The sequence below is a fragment of the Nycticebus coucang genome, chromosome 3, assembly GCF_027406575.1.
Source record: "Nycticebus coucang isolate mNycCou1 chromosome 3, mNycCou1.pri, whole genome shotgun sequence".
Taxonomy (NCBI): domain Eukaryota; kingdom Metazoa; phylum Chordata; class Mammalia; order Primates; family Lorisidae; genus Nycticebus; species Nycticebus coucang.
The window spans coordinates 25,685,001-25,701,169 of NC_069782.1; the positions used below are offsets into that span (position 1 = coordinate 25,685,001).

Here is a 16,169-nt window from a genome sequence, read left to right on the forward strand (position 1 = left end):
TATCAATTCTGCCGTTTATAACTATAGAATAACCTTATGCAAGTAACTGACCCATGCCTTAGTTTCCTCATTCAGGGAAATGGGAACAGTAATAACTACTTTAAAGTTTTGTGGATGATGTTTAGATTAAATGAGCTAATGCATATAAGCACTCAAAAGAGTGTCTGATACATAGTTATTAAAAAATATTTCTATCATCATTTAACATTCGCCAAAATCTACCTGCTTTATGTTGGAATAAAAGTGTTGGAGCTATCTTTCTGTCACACCACATTGATTTTGACACTCTTACTCAAAATACCTTTGTTTCCACCCATTCATCACCTATAAGAGATAGTACCATTAATTCCTGAGTCTCTTAAGGATTTCTGTAATTTTGTCTCTAAACTACTTTTCCACCTTTTCCACACTATTTCTCAACACAGATGTTTCCTTTTAGCCAAACGGCCTACTCACTATATCGCAAAAATAACCTGGGCTTTCCCACCTTTGCTCTTGGTGTTTTCAAACTGGTTCACTCACCTCCTCTAATCGGAGCCTGTGCCTAGTAACCTTCAAAAACAGTTTTTCATAACTTCTTGTCTGAATGCATCCAGCCTCTAGTGGCAGTTCCTTCCCCTGAGCTGTGGTTGCATTTATTGTCGATACTCTTCATGTAGTGACATCTTAGACTTAACTATTGTTGTTGTCTTGAAAAATTACAGTAGAACCTCCATCGTTGACCACCTCCTTAAAGTGACCTTCAGACCCGCACACACGTGCCTGTCACCGCCACAGCCCTGGGGCCTTAGACCACTGCCATTTATCGACCAGTTTGCCACAGTCGCTTCAGTGGTCAACCTACAGAGGTTTACTGTATATAAAATTGTGTTTCATGTAACATTCTTTTATTTTTTTATTTCATTTTTTAAATTGTGGCAAAATATACATAACATAAAATTTACCATTTTAACCAATTTTAAGTATACCGTTCTGAGACATTAAATACATTGGCCTTGTTGTGTGACCGTCACCACCATCCACCTCTAGAACGTTTTTTCATCTCGCAAAGTTGAAACTCTGTACCCATTAAACTCCTCCTCCCTGCTCCCCCCCCACCCCCCACCCCCCACCCCCCGCCATGCCGAGCAACCACTGTTCTACTCTCTGTCTTTGTGAAGTGTCTACCGGAGTAGAATCGTACAGTATTTATCCTTTTGTGACTGGTTTATTTCACTTAGCATAATCTCTTCAGGGTTCAGCCACGTTGTAGGAGCTTTCAGAATCTTCTTCCATTTTAAGGCTAAATAATACTCTGTTGAATATATGTGCCGTATTTTGTTTACCCTTTTGTACATTGGTAGACACTTCAATTGCTTCCACATTTTGACTATTGTAAATAGTGCTGCTATAGACGTGGGTATACAAATACCTCTTCAAGACCCTGCTTTCAATTTGTTTGGGTCTATACCTAGGAATGGAATTGCTGGATCATATAGTAATTTTTAATTTTTTGAGAAACCACTATATTCCTCCATAGCAACTGTACAATTTTACTTTTCTATATAACATTTTAATATGTAAAGTTAAATTTTATATACAGATGCTAGATTGTGAGTCCTTTAAAGGAAGGACAGTGTCTTAAACTTACGTGTGTCCACATAAATGTAAGGCCCAGATGACACTCTCTATTCACTGAGCCTCCATCCATTCAGCTTCTTTCTCTTATACAGAACACACACGCGAGAACACACACACACACACACACACACACACACATACATACTCTTTCTGTACCTGCGTGTTCTAATTCTGTTTCCTGCATCAGAAAATCTCGAGCCCTTTACTTCTCTCTATCCCTGCTGCCCTTAGCTCAGGCCATTATCTCTCCTAAATTACGTAACCGTCTCTTCAGTTGGTTTCCTTCTGTCCTTGCCTCATCTAGTCCATGGCGTACACTATCACTTTCATAAGATTCAAGGAGATAATTATTCATGCACTTGAAAGTTTCTAACACATAGTGAGCATTGAATCACTATTAGCTATTGTTAGTATTATTCATGGATTATGCAAAGGAAAGCTAGACATTTTAAGTGAATAAAATGGACATAGCAATATAGAAATTGAGACGGTAAATGTTACAAATTAGTTCAATCTGAAATATGTCTGCAGAAAGTTTTCTAGCAGGCTAGTAATATATTCTGCACAGAGGCAATCTTAAGGAATAAGATTCTTGTGCTTCACAATACGTAAATGGATTGCTCATTTTTTTTCGTGATATATTTTTAAGGGGTGTTGGTTGCATTTTCTTTGAAATGGCTTCTGGAAGACCTCTATTTCCAGGATCAACTGTGGAAGATGAACTGCACTTAATTTTCCGACTGCTAGGTAACAGAAGAAATCTTTTCCCAGTGATTTGAAACTATAGTTGATTAGTTAAATAAGACTATATCTCTAAAATATGTATTTAAAAATTTGACAGTGAGGCTGGGTGTGGTGGCTCACACCTCTGGGAGGCTGGGTTGGGAGAACTGCTTAAGGCCAGGAGTTTGAGACCACCCAAAGCAGTATAAGATTCCATCTCTACAAAAATAGAAAAATTAGGCTTAGTACCCATAGTATAGTGGTTACGGTGCGGGTTCAAACCTGGCCTGGACCTGCTAGAACAACAATGACAACTGCAACAATAATAACAACAACAACATAGCATGGTTTAGTGGTGGGCACCTATAGTCCCAGCTACCTGGGAGGCTGAGGTAAGAGAATTGCGTTAAGCCCAAGAGTTTGAGGTTGCTGTGAGGTGTGAAGTTGCTGTGAGCTGTGACAGCACGCCCTATCTACTGAGGGCGATAGGGCAACATAGTGAGACTCTATCTCAAAAAAAAAAAAAAGAAAGAAAAGAAAAATTAGCCAGGTGAAGTGGCACATGCCTGTAGTCCCACCTACTTAGGAGGCCAAGGCAGGAGGGTCACTTGAGCTCTGGAGTTGGAGGCTACAGTGATCTGTGACAACACTACTGCACTCTAGCCTGGCAACAAAGCTATTTCAAAAGAAAAACAAACAAAACATGTCATACAGAGACTAATATAAACAGCTATTAAAAGAATTACAGTTGGCATAATTATTATGAAGATAGATTCTTCTAGGTAATTTCATTTATTGAGTTTCACCTTGGTAACAAAGATTTTACAGAAGAACAGAAAATAAATATTATGGAAAATTGACTTTCTGTGTATTATTAAGGAATATTTCTAACTTAGGTGGTGCCACTTGGATAGAAAAAGGGCTAGGCATCATAATTTTTATGGCATCATTGCACAGTCTAAAAAAAGTCCATATATTTACTGTTTCTGTCATTTCAAATTTCAGCTGAATTAAATTATCTAGTAAATGTAAATTGTTCTCTAAGACACTTCTGCCTATTTACATATATGAATATAAATAACTTAAATTTTTTGTGTACATTTATAAATATGTAATTTTTTTTTTTTTAATTTAGGAACGCCATCTCAGGAAACTTGGCCAGGTGTTTCTTCAAATGAGGAGTTCAAGAACTACAACTTTCCAAAATATAAGCCACAGCCTCTAATTAACCATGCACCCAGGTATATATATATATATTTTTTTTTGTTAAATGGAAAGGGGAAAACCCACATGGGTTTTTACCCCATGATTTTTTTGAAGCATTAGCCACAATAAAGATTCAGGAAAAAAATACGTAATATAGTTTTTAAATATTTTAGGATTTAATTCAGTCAGTTTTCTTTCTTCCTATGTCAGATTAATTTTATAATTCAGTGGCCAGTAGTCACCAAAGCATGTAAACAGAATTGAGCTATTAATAAAATGAATATAGAGCTGTCTGCATGATGCCTTTTCTCAGAAAAAAAAAAGGCATTGATTATGATGTTTCTGTTTTGTTTTCTACAGAGTTGTTTGTATTTACTTTTTTAAAAACCTAGAAAAGTATTATATAAATAAAATTTTGACTCTGACACATGATGACCCATCAGTATTTTAGCCAGTGTTAATAACATAATTCTGATTTGAGGAATATGAACTCTTTTTTATCCCTTAGCAAAATACAATATCCTAAGCATCAGTTAGACAGCTGAAGTTTCTTCTCAGACCTACACTGATAGCAGTCCAAGATGCCCATTAAAACTTGAGTCAAGATTGCCCTGTCTCCCTCTTTCTGTACCTCTCTTCTTTTTGTCAATATTCCTTTTACCCACCCCCTCTCCTTTCTCTATCTTTCTTTTTTTTCTTATCACTCGGTCCTCCTTTCTTTCATTCCTTTTTTGCTCCTCAACTTTCTCACCCTTCTGGTCCTGTAACCCTTAGTCCACAGGCACAAGAACTTAAGGAGCAAGAGGAAGTGAAAGGAAAATTAGGGCAAGGAAACAGATAAAAGAAATCACTCATGAGGAAGAATCAGCAGAAAGCTCCAGGCAACATGAAGAACCAATCCAGAACAACCCCGCCAAGGGACCATGAAGTAGCTACTGCAGAGGATTCCACCTATACAGAAATGTTAGGAATGACAGAAAGGGAATTTAGAATACACATGTTGAAAACAATGAAAGAAATGATGGAAACAATGAAGGAAACTGCTAATAAAGTGGAAAATAACCAAAAGGAAATCCAAAAACAGAATCAAATCACAGATGAACGATATGAAGACTATAAAAAGGATATAGCAGAGCTGAAGGAAATGAAACAGTCAATCAGGGAACTTAAAGATGCAACGGAAAGTATCAGCAACAGGTTAGACCATGCAGAAGAAAGAATTTCAGAGGTAGAAAAAGTTTTTGAGATAACTCAGATAGTAAAAGAGGCGGAAAAGAAGAGAGAGAAAGCAGAACGTTCACTGTCAGAATTATGGGACTTTATGAAGCGTTCCAACATACGAGTTATAGGAATTCCAGAAGGGGAAGAAGAATGCCCCAGAGGAATGGAAGCCATACTAGAGAATATTATAAAAGAAAATTTCCCAAACATCACCAAAGATTCTGACACACTGCTTTCAGAGGGATATCGGACCCCAGGTCGCCTCAACTCTAACCGAGCTTCTCCAAGACACATTGTGATGAACCTGTCCAAAGTCAAGACAAAAGAAAAGATTCTGCAAGCTGCCAGGAGTAAGCGCCAGTTGACCTACAGGGGCAAATCCATCAGAGTGACCGCAGACTTCTCTAATGAAACTTTCCAAGCAAGAAGACAATGGTCATCTACCTTTAATCTACTTAAACAGAACAATTTTCAGCCCAGAATTCTGTACCTTGCTAAGCTAAGCTTCAAAATTGACAGAGAAATCAAATCATTTACGGATATACAAACATTGAGGAAATTCGCCACAACAAGACCAGCTCTACAGGAAATACTTCAACCTGTTCTGCACACTGACCACCACAATGGATCAGCAGCACAGTAAGAACTCAGAAATCAAAGGACAGAACCTAACCTCCACACTGATGCAAAAGATAAAACTAAGCAATGGACTCTCACCAAATAAGGCGAATAGAATACTACCACACTTATCAATTATCTCCATAAATGTTAATGGCTTGAATTCCCCACTGAAGAGACATAGATTGGCTGACTGGATTAAAAAACACAAGCCATCCATTTGCTGTCTGCAAGAAACACACCTGGCCTCAAAAGACAAATTAAAGCTCCGAGTCAAGGGTTGGAAGACAATTTTTCAGGCAAATGGAATTCAGAAGAAAAGAGGAGTTGCAATCTTATTTTCAGATACATGTGGATTTAAAGCAACTAAAGTCAAAAAAGACAAAGATGGTCACTTTATATTGGTCAAGGGAAAACTACAACAAGAAGACATTTCCATTCTAAATATTTATGCACCCAATTTAAATGCTCCCAGATTCTTGAAGCAGACCTTACTCAGTCTGAGCAATATGATATCTGATAATACCATCATAACAGGGGACTTTAACACACCTCTTACAGAGCTGGACAGATCCTCTAAACAGAAATTAAACAAAGATATAAGAGATTTAAATGAGACCTTAGACCAACTATGCTTGATAGACGCATATAGAACACTCCACCCCAAAGACAAAGAATATACATTCTTCTCATCACCCCATGGAACATTCTCCAAAATTGATCATATCCTGGGACACAAAACAAATATCAACAGAATCAAAAGAATTGAAATTTTACCTTGTATCTTCTCAGACCATAAGGCACTAAAGGTGGAACTCAACTCTAACAAAAATGCTCGATCCCACCCAAAGGCATGGAAATTAAACAATCTTCTGTTGAATAACAGATGGGTGCAGGAAGAAATAAAACAGGAAATCATTAACTTCCTTGAGCATAACAACAATGAAGACACAAGCTACCAAAACCTGTGGGATACTGCAAAAGCAGTTTTGAGAGGAAAATTCATCGCTTTAGATGCCTACATTCGAAAAACAGAAAGAGAGCACATCAACAATCTCACAGAGATCTTATGGAATTGGAAAAAGAAGAACAATCTAAGCCTAAACTCAGTAGAAGAAAAGAAATATCCAAAATCAAATCAGAGATCAATGAAATTGAAAACAAAAGAATCATTCAGAAAATTAATGAAACAAGGAGTTGGTTTTTTGAAAAAATAAATAAAATAGATAAACCATTGGCCAGACTAACGAGGAATAGAAAAGTAAAATCTCTAGTAACCTCAATCAGAAATGATAAAGGGGAAATAACAACTGATCCCACAGAGATACAGGAGATCATCTCTGAATACTACCAGAAACTCTATGCCCAGAAATTTGACAATGTGAAGGAAATGGATCAATATTTGGAATCACACCCTCTCCCTAGACTTAGCCAGGAAGAAATAGACCTCCTGAACAGACCAATTTCAAGCACTGAGATCAAAGAAACAATAAAAAATCTTCCAACTAAAAAATGCCCTGGTCCAGATGGCTTCACTCCAGAATTCTATCAAACCTTCAAGGAAGAGCTTATTCCTGTACTGCAGAAATTATTCCACAAAACTGAGGAAGAAGGAATCTTCCCCAACACATTCTATGAAGCAAACATCACCCTGATACCAAAACCAGGAAAAGACCCAAACAAAAAGGAGAATTTCAGACCAATCTCACTCATGAATATAGATGGAAAAATTCTCAACAAAATCCTAGCCAATAGATTACAGCTTATCATCAAAAAAGTCATTCATCATGATCAAGTAGGCTTCATCCCAGGGATGCAAGGCTGATTTAACATACGCAAGTCCATAAACGTTATCCACCATATCAACAGAGGCAAAAATAAAGATCACATGATCCTCTCAATAGATGCAGAAAAAGCATTTGATAAAATCCAGCATCCTTTTCTAATTAGAGCACTGAAGAGTATAGGCATAGGTGGCACATTTCTAAAACTGATTGAAGCTATCTATGACAAACCCATAGCCAATATTTTACTGAATGGAGTAAAACTGAAAGCTTTTCCTCTTAGAACTGGAACCAGACAAGGTTGTCCTCTGTCACCTTTACTATTCAACATAGTGCTGGAAGTTCTAGCCAATACAATTAGGCAAGACAAGGAAATAAAGGGAATCCAAATGGGAGCAGAGGAGGTCAAACTCTCCCTCTTTGCTGACGACATGATCTTATACTTAGAGAACCCCAAAGACTCAACCACAAGACTCCTAGAAGTCATCAAAAAATACAGTAATGTTTCAGGATATAAAATCAATGTCCACAAGTCAGTAGCCTTTGTGTACACCAATAACAGTCAAGATGAGAAGCTAATTAAGGACACAACTCCCTTCACCATAGTTTCAAAGAAAATGAAATACCTAGGAATATACCTAACGATGGAGGTGAAGGACCTCTATAAAGAAAACTATGAACTCCTCAGAAAGGAAATAGCAGAGGATATTAACAAATGGAAGAACATACCATGCTCATGGATTGGAAGAATCAACATTGTTAAAATGTCTATACTTCCCAAAGCAATCTACCTATTCAATGCCATTCCTATCAAAGTACCTACATCGTACTTTCAAGATTTGGAAAAAATGATTCTGCGTTTTGTATGGAACCGGAAAAAAACCCGTATAGCTAAGGCAGTTCTTAGTAACAAAAATAAAGCTGGGGGCATCAGCATACCAGATTTTAGTCTGTACTACAAAGCCATAGTGCTCAAGACAGCATGGTACTGGCACAAAAACAGAGACATAGACACTTAGAATCGAATTGAACACCAAGAAATGAAACTAACATCTTACAACCACCTAATCTTCGATAAACCAAACAAGAACTTACCTTGGGGGAAAGACTCCCTATTCAATAAATGGTGTTGGGAGAACTGGATGTCTACATGTAAAAGACTGAATCTGGACCCACACCTTTCCCCACTCACAAAAATTGATTCAAGATGGATAAAGGACTTAAATTTAAGGCATGAAACAATAAAAATCCTCCAAGAAAGCATAGGAAAAACACTGGAAGATATTGGCCTGGGGGAAGACTTCATGAAGAAGACTGCCATGGCAATTGCAACAACAACAAAAGTAAACAAATGGGACTTCATTAAACTGAAAAGCTTCTGTACAGCTAAGGAGACAATAACCAAAGCAAAGAGACAACCCACACAATGGGAAAGGATATTTGCATATTTTCAATCAGACAAAAGCTTGATAACCAGGATCTATAGAGAACTCGAATTAATCCACATGAAAAAAGCCAACAATCCATTATATCAATGGGCAAGAGACATGAATAGAACTTTCTCTAAAGACGACAGACGAATGGCTAACAAACACATGAAAAAATGTTCATCATCTCTATATATTAGAGAAATGCAAATCAAAACATCCCTGAGATATCATCTAACCCCAGTGAGAATGGCCCACACCACAAAATCTCAAAACTGCAGATGCTGGCGTGGATGTGGAGAGAAGGGAACACTTTTACACTGCTGGTGGGACTGCAAACTAGTACAACCTTTCTGGAAGGAAGTATGGAGAAACCTCAAAGCACTCAACCTAGACCTTCTATTTGATCCTGCAATCCCATTACTGGGCATCTACCCAGAAGGAAAAAAATCCTTTTATCATAAGGACACTTGTACTAGACTGTTTATTGCAGCTCAATTTACAATCGCCAAAATGTGGAAACAGCCTAAATGCCCACCAACCCAGGAATGGATTAACAAGCTGTGGTATATGTATACCATGGAATACTATTCAGCCATTAAAAAAAATGGAGACTTTACATCCTTCGTATTAACCTGGATGGAAGTGGAAGACATTATTCTTAGTAAAGCATCACAAGAATGGAGAAGCATGAATCCTATGTACTCAATCTTGATATGAGGACAATTAATGACAATTAAGGTTATGGGGGGGGGGAAGCAGAAAGAGGGATGGAGGGAGGGGGGTGGGGCCTCTGTGTGTGTCACACTTTATGGGGGCAAGACATGATTGCAAGAGGGACTTTACCTAACAATTACAATCAGTGTAACTGGCTTATTGTACCCTCAATGAATCCCCAACAATAAAAAAAAAAAAAAAACTTGAGTCAAAATATTCTAACCTGTGGAATTTATTACATTTTCAACAAGTAACGTTAGAATAACTGACTTCTTTGACTACATTTTGCATCTTTCCTTTAAAAAGAATTAGTGTAGAAAAAAGTCACCCAGACACCAGATAAGGCCGTTCATGTTAGTCCAGAGCCGTTCACATTGCTCACACCATCGTAACACACCTGCTGTGCTGGGAAAGGAACAGCAAAACCGTTCAGACACCAAAAATATTTTAAAAACATTTGTGTGAATCAATGTTATTACCATTACTATAGCAACTAATATCATTCTAACTAGACATTCTTAGGGATACTAATAATATGTGCCGGGTCTTTTTATGTGTTTCTACCAAGTAGCATAAATCCTATTTTTATCATTTATATATTGCTTGCCATTAGAATGTTCAGTGTGAAAGAGTGAAGCCCTTTAAAGCAGAATCTCCATGACTTTATGAGGGTAGGTCTGAGAAGAAACTTCAGCTGACTAGCTGATGCTGAGGGAACTCTAGAAATGTCTAGGCAATCTACATACGATTAGAAGGGTCTAGCAAATGTATAGGTCTCAGCATTCACAGGACCCACTGAGAGCCCTCAGGGGAAAATATTTCTTTATTAATAATTGTACTTTTGCCTTGAAAGGCAGTACAAGATAGAACCTATTATTTCCAATCAAGAGATTCTGCCATTAAAATAATCCCTAAGCCCACTACTCCCAATTATGTTAATTTCAAGTATGTATTTTTATAGACTATATCATTGGCTTCGTAGCCAGTAGTAATGAAGTTTTATGAAGTTACTGTGGCGTATTTGAATTGAGCTTCATAGCTTCTAGTACTCAATGGTGAGCAGACTGCCCTATGCAAATGTGATAAACGGCTTGTCTCTGTGTTTACCTGAAACTGTTGTATTACATTTTGGGGTCACTTGTCTCTGCGTTTTCACCTGTATAACAGGAAAATGATGCTCTTGTGTACTTCCTTTAAGTGAAACACTGTGAAAAATTGGTGTAATATAAACTTTTCTTATATTAGAGATTACTTTGTTTTGAAATAGAACAGTCTTTTTTAAAAAAATTTCTATAATTTTAATAATTTGTTCTTTTTTTTTTTAATAATTTGTTCTTGAATATTGAAAGTTTAAGGTTCTTAAATGGCAACATAAATCTTAAAAGTCTAAAACAGATTTTTTTTTTTTGAGACTTAGAGTCTCCCTATGTCGCCCTCAGTAGAGTTCTGTGACTTCACAGCTCACAGCAACCTCAAACTCTTGGGCTCAAGTGATTCTCTTGCCTTAGGCTCCCAAGTAGCTGGGACTACAGGTGCCTGCAGCAATGCCTGGCTGTTTTTTTTTGTTGCAGTTGTCCTTGTTTGGCAGGCCCAGACCGGGTTTGAACCCATCAGCCCCTGCATACGTGGCCGGTGCCCTAGCTGCTAAGTTACAGGCGCCGAGCCACTAAAACAGATTTGAGTCTCTTTGAAGGCACCAAGAGTAGCAATTTAAGGGTATTTAAGTTTAGTAGATTAAATCACTTAGGAAATAATTTTATCTGATAAGTTTCTGTCAACTAAAAGAATAAATTGTCACTTGTTTCTATTGTTTTTAGGTTAGACTCTGAAGGAATTGAGTTGATAACAAAATTTCTTCAGGTAAGCCACATCTTATTTTGTAATTGTTAAATAAGTGGTTAAACGTCAATTTCCTCCTCTGGGGAATGGAGTCAGTAATACCATCCTCAAATATTATTTTTTTTTGTTTTTTGAGACAGAGTGTCACTTGGTCGCCCTTGGGAGAGTGCTGTGGCGTCATAGCTCACAGCAACCTCAGACTCTTGGGTTCAAGCAATTCTCTTGCCTCAGCCTCCCAAGTAGCTGGGACTATAGGCGCCTGCCACAACACCTAGCGATGAGGTCTCGCTCTGGCTCAGGCTGGTCTCTAATCTGTGAGCTAAGGCAATCAACTCACCTCACTCTCCCAGAGTGCTAGGATTATAGGCATGAGCCATTGCACCCAGCCACAATCATCAAGATTTTTAAAAGTAGCTCTAAGTGCTAATTTGCCCATATTCTGCTTTTTACAATAATTTGGGGAACAGTTAATGAAACAGTTCTTTGCTTTTTCATAGTACGAATCTAAAAAAAGGGTTTCAGCAGAAGAAGCCATGAAACACGTGTACTTCCGCAGTCTGGGACCAAGGATACACGCTTTACCAGAAAGTAAGAGAAGTCCTGCGGTGTTTTCCCCTTCTTCATTTGTATTTGTTGGGGGTTGGGACCTGGGATGGTTTGGAGGTCCAGAAAGATAGTAGATTTTTCAGTCTGACATTGTAGTCTTTCCTGTAATTAGATCAGAATTTTTCGAAGGGAAATATGTCTTATTTTCTTGTATTTTAATTTATTTCTTATAACACTGAGCACATTGCCACTACTCTGTAAAAAATCAGTAGTACTTAGGCGTGGACCATTAATCTTATTGGAATTAAGTTGGAATGACATCTGACGACAGGTATTGTCCCTAGGCCCAATCTAGCTTTGATTCAGAGTTATTAAAAGTGAATTTCAAGAGAAGAGTAAAGAAGCACAACCAAAACATAAGATTGTCTTGTGAAAGTACATTTCCTTCTTAAGATATAATTTTCCTTGACACAGGTGAGTGTATTGTCAGTCACTAAATTAGCGGATTCCTCATGCCTGAAAAGTGACTCTTTGGATTTACTAATGATATTCTTTTTTCAAATTACACCAGTATTTTACTTTAAAACAGAGAAAGGTAAGTGAGAAATGAGAATATTTGTGAACTGAGCTGCCACAGGCTTTTATTCATGTCCCATTCTCATTTACTATCCAATATTGATTCACCAGGGTTTATGTAGCAGTCAGTGACAAAACTAATTGGAATAAAAAACCTTATGGCTTTCCCCTTAGAAATTTACTGGATATTTTTTTATGAAAGCATACCTCTCTGACAGATTAGATTTGAGAGAAGTGAATTACAAGTTTTCTTAAGATGATATTTACATCTTACTGTTAATAACAAATTTCAGGTTGAGGTAGGTATATGTTTGTATAACCTATTCCTTGTTTTTTTTACCAAAAAATCTGAAGATAGCTTTTGAGGGTCTGATACCTTCATACCATCTTAAGGAGACAGAGAATAAGAACTTCATGAAACATTTCAACTAGGTCTCCCGACGCCAGTAAGTCCTAGAAGAGATAGGGTGTGTTCTCCAGAGAAACACCTGCTCACAGCATGGGTTAATACAAGAGGTGGGCGAAGAAAGGTTCGGAGGGCGATTACTTCATTCGGTTCTCTCCTCAAGACATTGAGACAAAAAGGAAGACATTTCAGCAGACCTATCACCTTGTAAAATAGTTTCATGTCAAACCAGTATGCGTTTTTTAAACCTTTGCCTGTAGTGGGGCTGTGTTTGTTTTAAAAATGTTAAAACATCACCTGATACTTTCTGTCTATGCATTTTAGGTGTATCAATATTCAGTCTGAAAGATATTCAGTTGCAAAAGGACCCGGGTTTTCGAAACTCTTCTTATCCAGAGACAGGTGTGTTTGTCATAAACCATTTCACGTGTCGATCATGAATTTTTGCGTGGAACCAATATTTTGGTTGATAAGTTGCTCGGTAGAGTTATTGATGTAAAACCAATGTACAGTGCATTCCACAACTGTGTATGTTTAGCATTGCACGTACTCACTTTTCTGTATGATGTGGGCAGCTCAGTAAATCTTCAGAGAGAAATCTGACTCAGTCAAGTCAGGGATCCTGAAAGCTGCAGATGGCACAAAGACCTTTTACAAGTGACCTGGCTTGATCGCTGCACACGCCATCCCTGGTACCTGAGGCAGAAGACACATCTGTGCTTCCCTAGTCATCAGGTTCATCACTTCGAAGCATAGAAGCTATAGACTGACCCCATCAACAAAAGGGTCATTTAAGACAGTGCTGATTACTCTCACCATGGAATATTAGCTTTTGCTGGTGGGAACGTTAGCTTCCTAGAGTCACCAAATACTGTATGTGGGATAAAACTGAACCTTGAACTGCCTCACAAAATGACTTTATATTTTAGGACACGGGAAGAACAGAAGACAGAGCATGCTCTTTTAAGTCTGATAACATGGTTTCAAGCCCAGCCCACAGCCTTTCTTGTCAATCAAGGACTCAGATCTGAAGGCAGTTATTTCTTTTGGTGGACTTGGAATCTCTGTTTGTCTACACTGTCCTCTTCACAGTGGAGTCTTTTTATTTCAGACCTACAGATTGTTTTTTATATTTGTTGTCACAGTGTGACAATTTTTTTGTACAGTCGGTTTTAAGGTCTTCTCTGCCATTAGAGCCAGTAGGTTACAGCTGTTGATGTAACTGTAGCTGCAATTTTTGTGCAGGACTGAGAAACACAGTGCATTATTTATTGCGGAATCATTGCTGCTAAATAACTACTGTTTGTTTATTTAACACAACAATTGAATGCCTGAAGAAGTTGCAGTGGCTTTATTATATGTGAATACATCTGTTTCTCCTCACGAATTGTTTTACTGCTGCATTTTTTGTTTGTTTGTTTTTAAAATTAAACTGCAGTGTTTCCTGGAATGTAAATTTAGCTTTGCTTAACAGTAAAATAAGTGAGCAAGCCATCTTGAACACTCTAAGTTTATGCTATATAATTTCTTACTGAACGTTGGCAAATAAATTAGCTGAGAGACTAATAAGCACATTTTGTTTAGGAAAGCGTGTGATGCCGAAGTTGATTCAAGCAAGTGAATACCTAACATTCTGGGGATCTCACATTAGACACCAGTAAATTAAAGCATCGAAATTATTTATTTTTACTTATTCCTCATTTTAGAAATGTCTATTGTGTGTTACTGTGTATTTTTATACTAATACACTTACTTATTTTACATTAATTTAACTAAAACTTAACCATACAAGTCCATTCAAACATGAAAGGTCATGAATTCGTTTGTTTTAAATATATTTCTTTTATTAGAAAGGACGATACTTCACTGGAGGACAATTTATTTTATTTGGGAGCTGTGTGTGGTTCCATAGCATTCATTTGGAATCAGCTGAAAGCTATGTCTTTTCAGTGAGCCATGACAAATTACAAATAAGAGAAATGAGAACTTAGAGGATAGCTTTAAAGCATTGTAGGTATTACCTATTTACCAGAGATACTAAATATTCCAGTTTTAATTATGCATCTCTTTGAACATCATAAATACACTTTAGTATTGCTGTTTTTAAGCATTTGTGTTCACTTTTAAGGACTATTTGTTTAGTGCATCTTACAAACTATAAAACTTAATTGGTATATTTTGGAAATGGTCATGTAAATTTTTGCCTAATGTATCATGAAAATAGTCATAACTTAATTTTTTTTCCTGAAATTCACTGTAAAACATTCAGGGGTCCTACCATTTCTGTTCAGGAAATCTTGTAGTTTATTGTTGTTATTTAACAGTATTAAGTGAATTTTTGTATATTTCATTTTAACTTTATTTGTGAATAGTGATTGCGGCATGTTTGGGGTGTTATTTTAATATTTCATGATACTGAAATTTTAATTTTTTAAAAAAATTTTCTGGAAGAAACAGATTCATGTGTAATAGTGAATATTGGACCACTACTGCTTTTCACATTTGTAAATTGGTTTTATGTTAAACTCTGTAGCCTAATAAACTACTGTTATTCCTAACTGACAGACATGTATTAATACTGTACTTTGAAGGTTATAAATATTATGTGGAAATTCCTCCATTTTGTTTTGAAATTTATAATAACAAAATCTCCATGTTGTTAAAATGTGGTTTTGTCGCGTCTCAGTTCTTTCTTGGGGAAGAAGGCTGTGCAGAGTGGGGTCACTTTCTTCTATGGGTCATTTTTAAGGTAATGAAGTTTCACTGTGCCAAAAGCGGTAACTGCTTTATATTTGTGTCAACCGTTATTTAGTAATCTCTGTTGTAATTTTATAGGATTAAAATTATAAAGTATTATAACTCAATTATAAAGTATCAAATTTGTCATAGGATATATATTTGTCGCAAATTTTTCATATAGTTATTCATGATTTTGATGGTTGGCATTTAAAAATTTTATGCATAGAATTTTCTTCTTAGGAAGTCCTGGGGTGGGGGAGAGGGATTCATTTTATTAAGGAATTTGGCAAGCAAACAGGTGTTTTTTGTTTTTGATACTTGAGCATCATTTAGATCCTGAAAACTTTGCAGTGAAGAGAATTGAAACTCAGAAATTTTGAACCTTGAACACTTAGAATTCCTCTTAAACTGATAAGGTGACTCAAGGTAAGAGAAGTTGGCCTTTTTTGTTTTCTTTCCAACTGGTGCTGTTAACACACTTTGTGGGTGTGTCATTTTAAGTGTGGATGGACTGCGTTCTGTTGGGTGCTTTATCTGCTGTGGTGCGAAAGACTGCTTGTTCACGCGTCATAATCTGCTATCTTTTGGACTCAGGACAAATGGTGTAGGTTACTTTTCTCTTCATGCTTTTTCCTTATTATGTTGAGATGCTGTTTTAACTATTTCTGAGTGTATATAATTCAGTGACACTAATTACATTCACAAAGGTGTACAACAATTACCACTATTTCCAAAATTTTATAACAC

General features: G+C 36.9%; 1 protein-coding gene across 3 annotated transcripts in view; it reads left to right on the plus strand.

The window, feature by feature from the left end:
- Positions 1-15,348, plus strand: part of CDK17 (cyclin dependent kinase 17) — a 108,084-nt gene extending 92,736 nt beyond the window's left edge. The window contains exons 12-17 of one of the 3 annotated variants that reach the window (XM_053584842.1): positions 2,270-2,367; positions 3,479-3,584; positions 11,134-11,176; positions 11,653-11,743; positions 13,008-13,085; positions 13,259-15,348. In XM_053584842.1, the coding sequence (XP_053440817.1) occupies positions 2,270-2,367; positions 3,479-3,584; positions 11,134-11,176; positions 11,653-11,743; positions 13,008-13,085; positions 13,259-13,266 (424 nt within the window). In that variant the 3' untranslated portion in view covers positions 13,267-15,348. Of the gene's footprint in view, positions 1-2,269; positions 2,368-3,478; positions 3,585-11,133; positions 11,177-11,652; positions 13,086-13,258 lie in introns of all 3 variants that reach the window. The other 2 variants (XM_053584841.1, XR_008378899.1) reach the window with 2 other exon arrangements.
- The last annotated feature ends 821 nt before the right edge of the window (positions 15,349-16,169 follow it).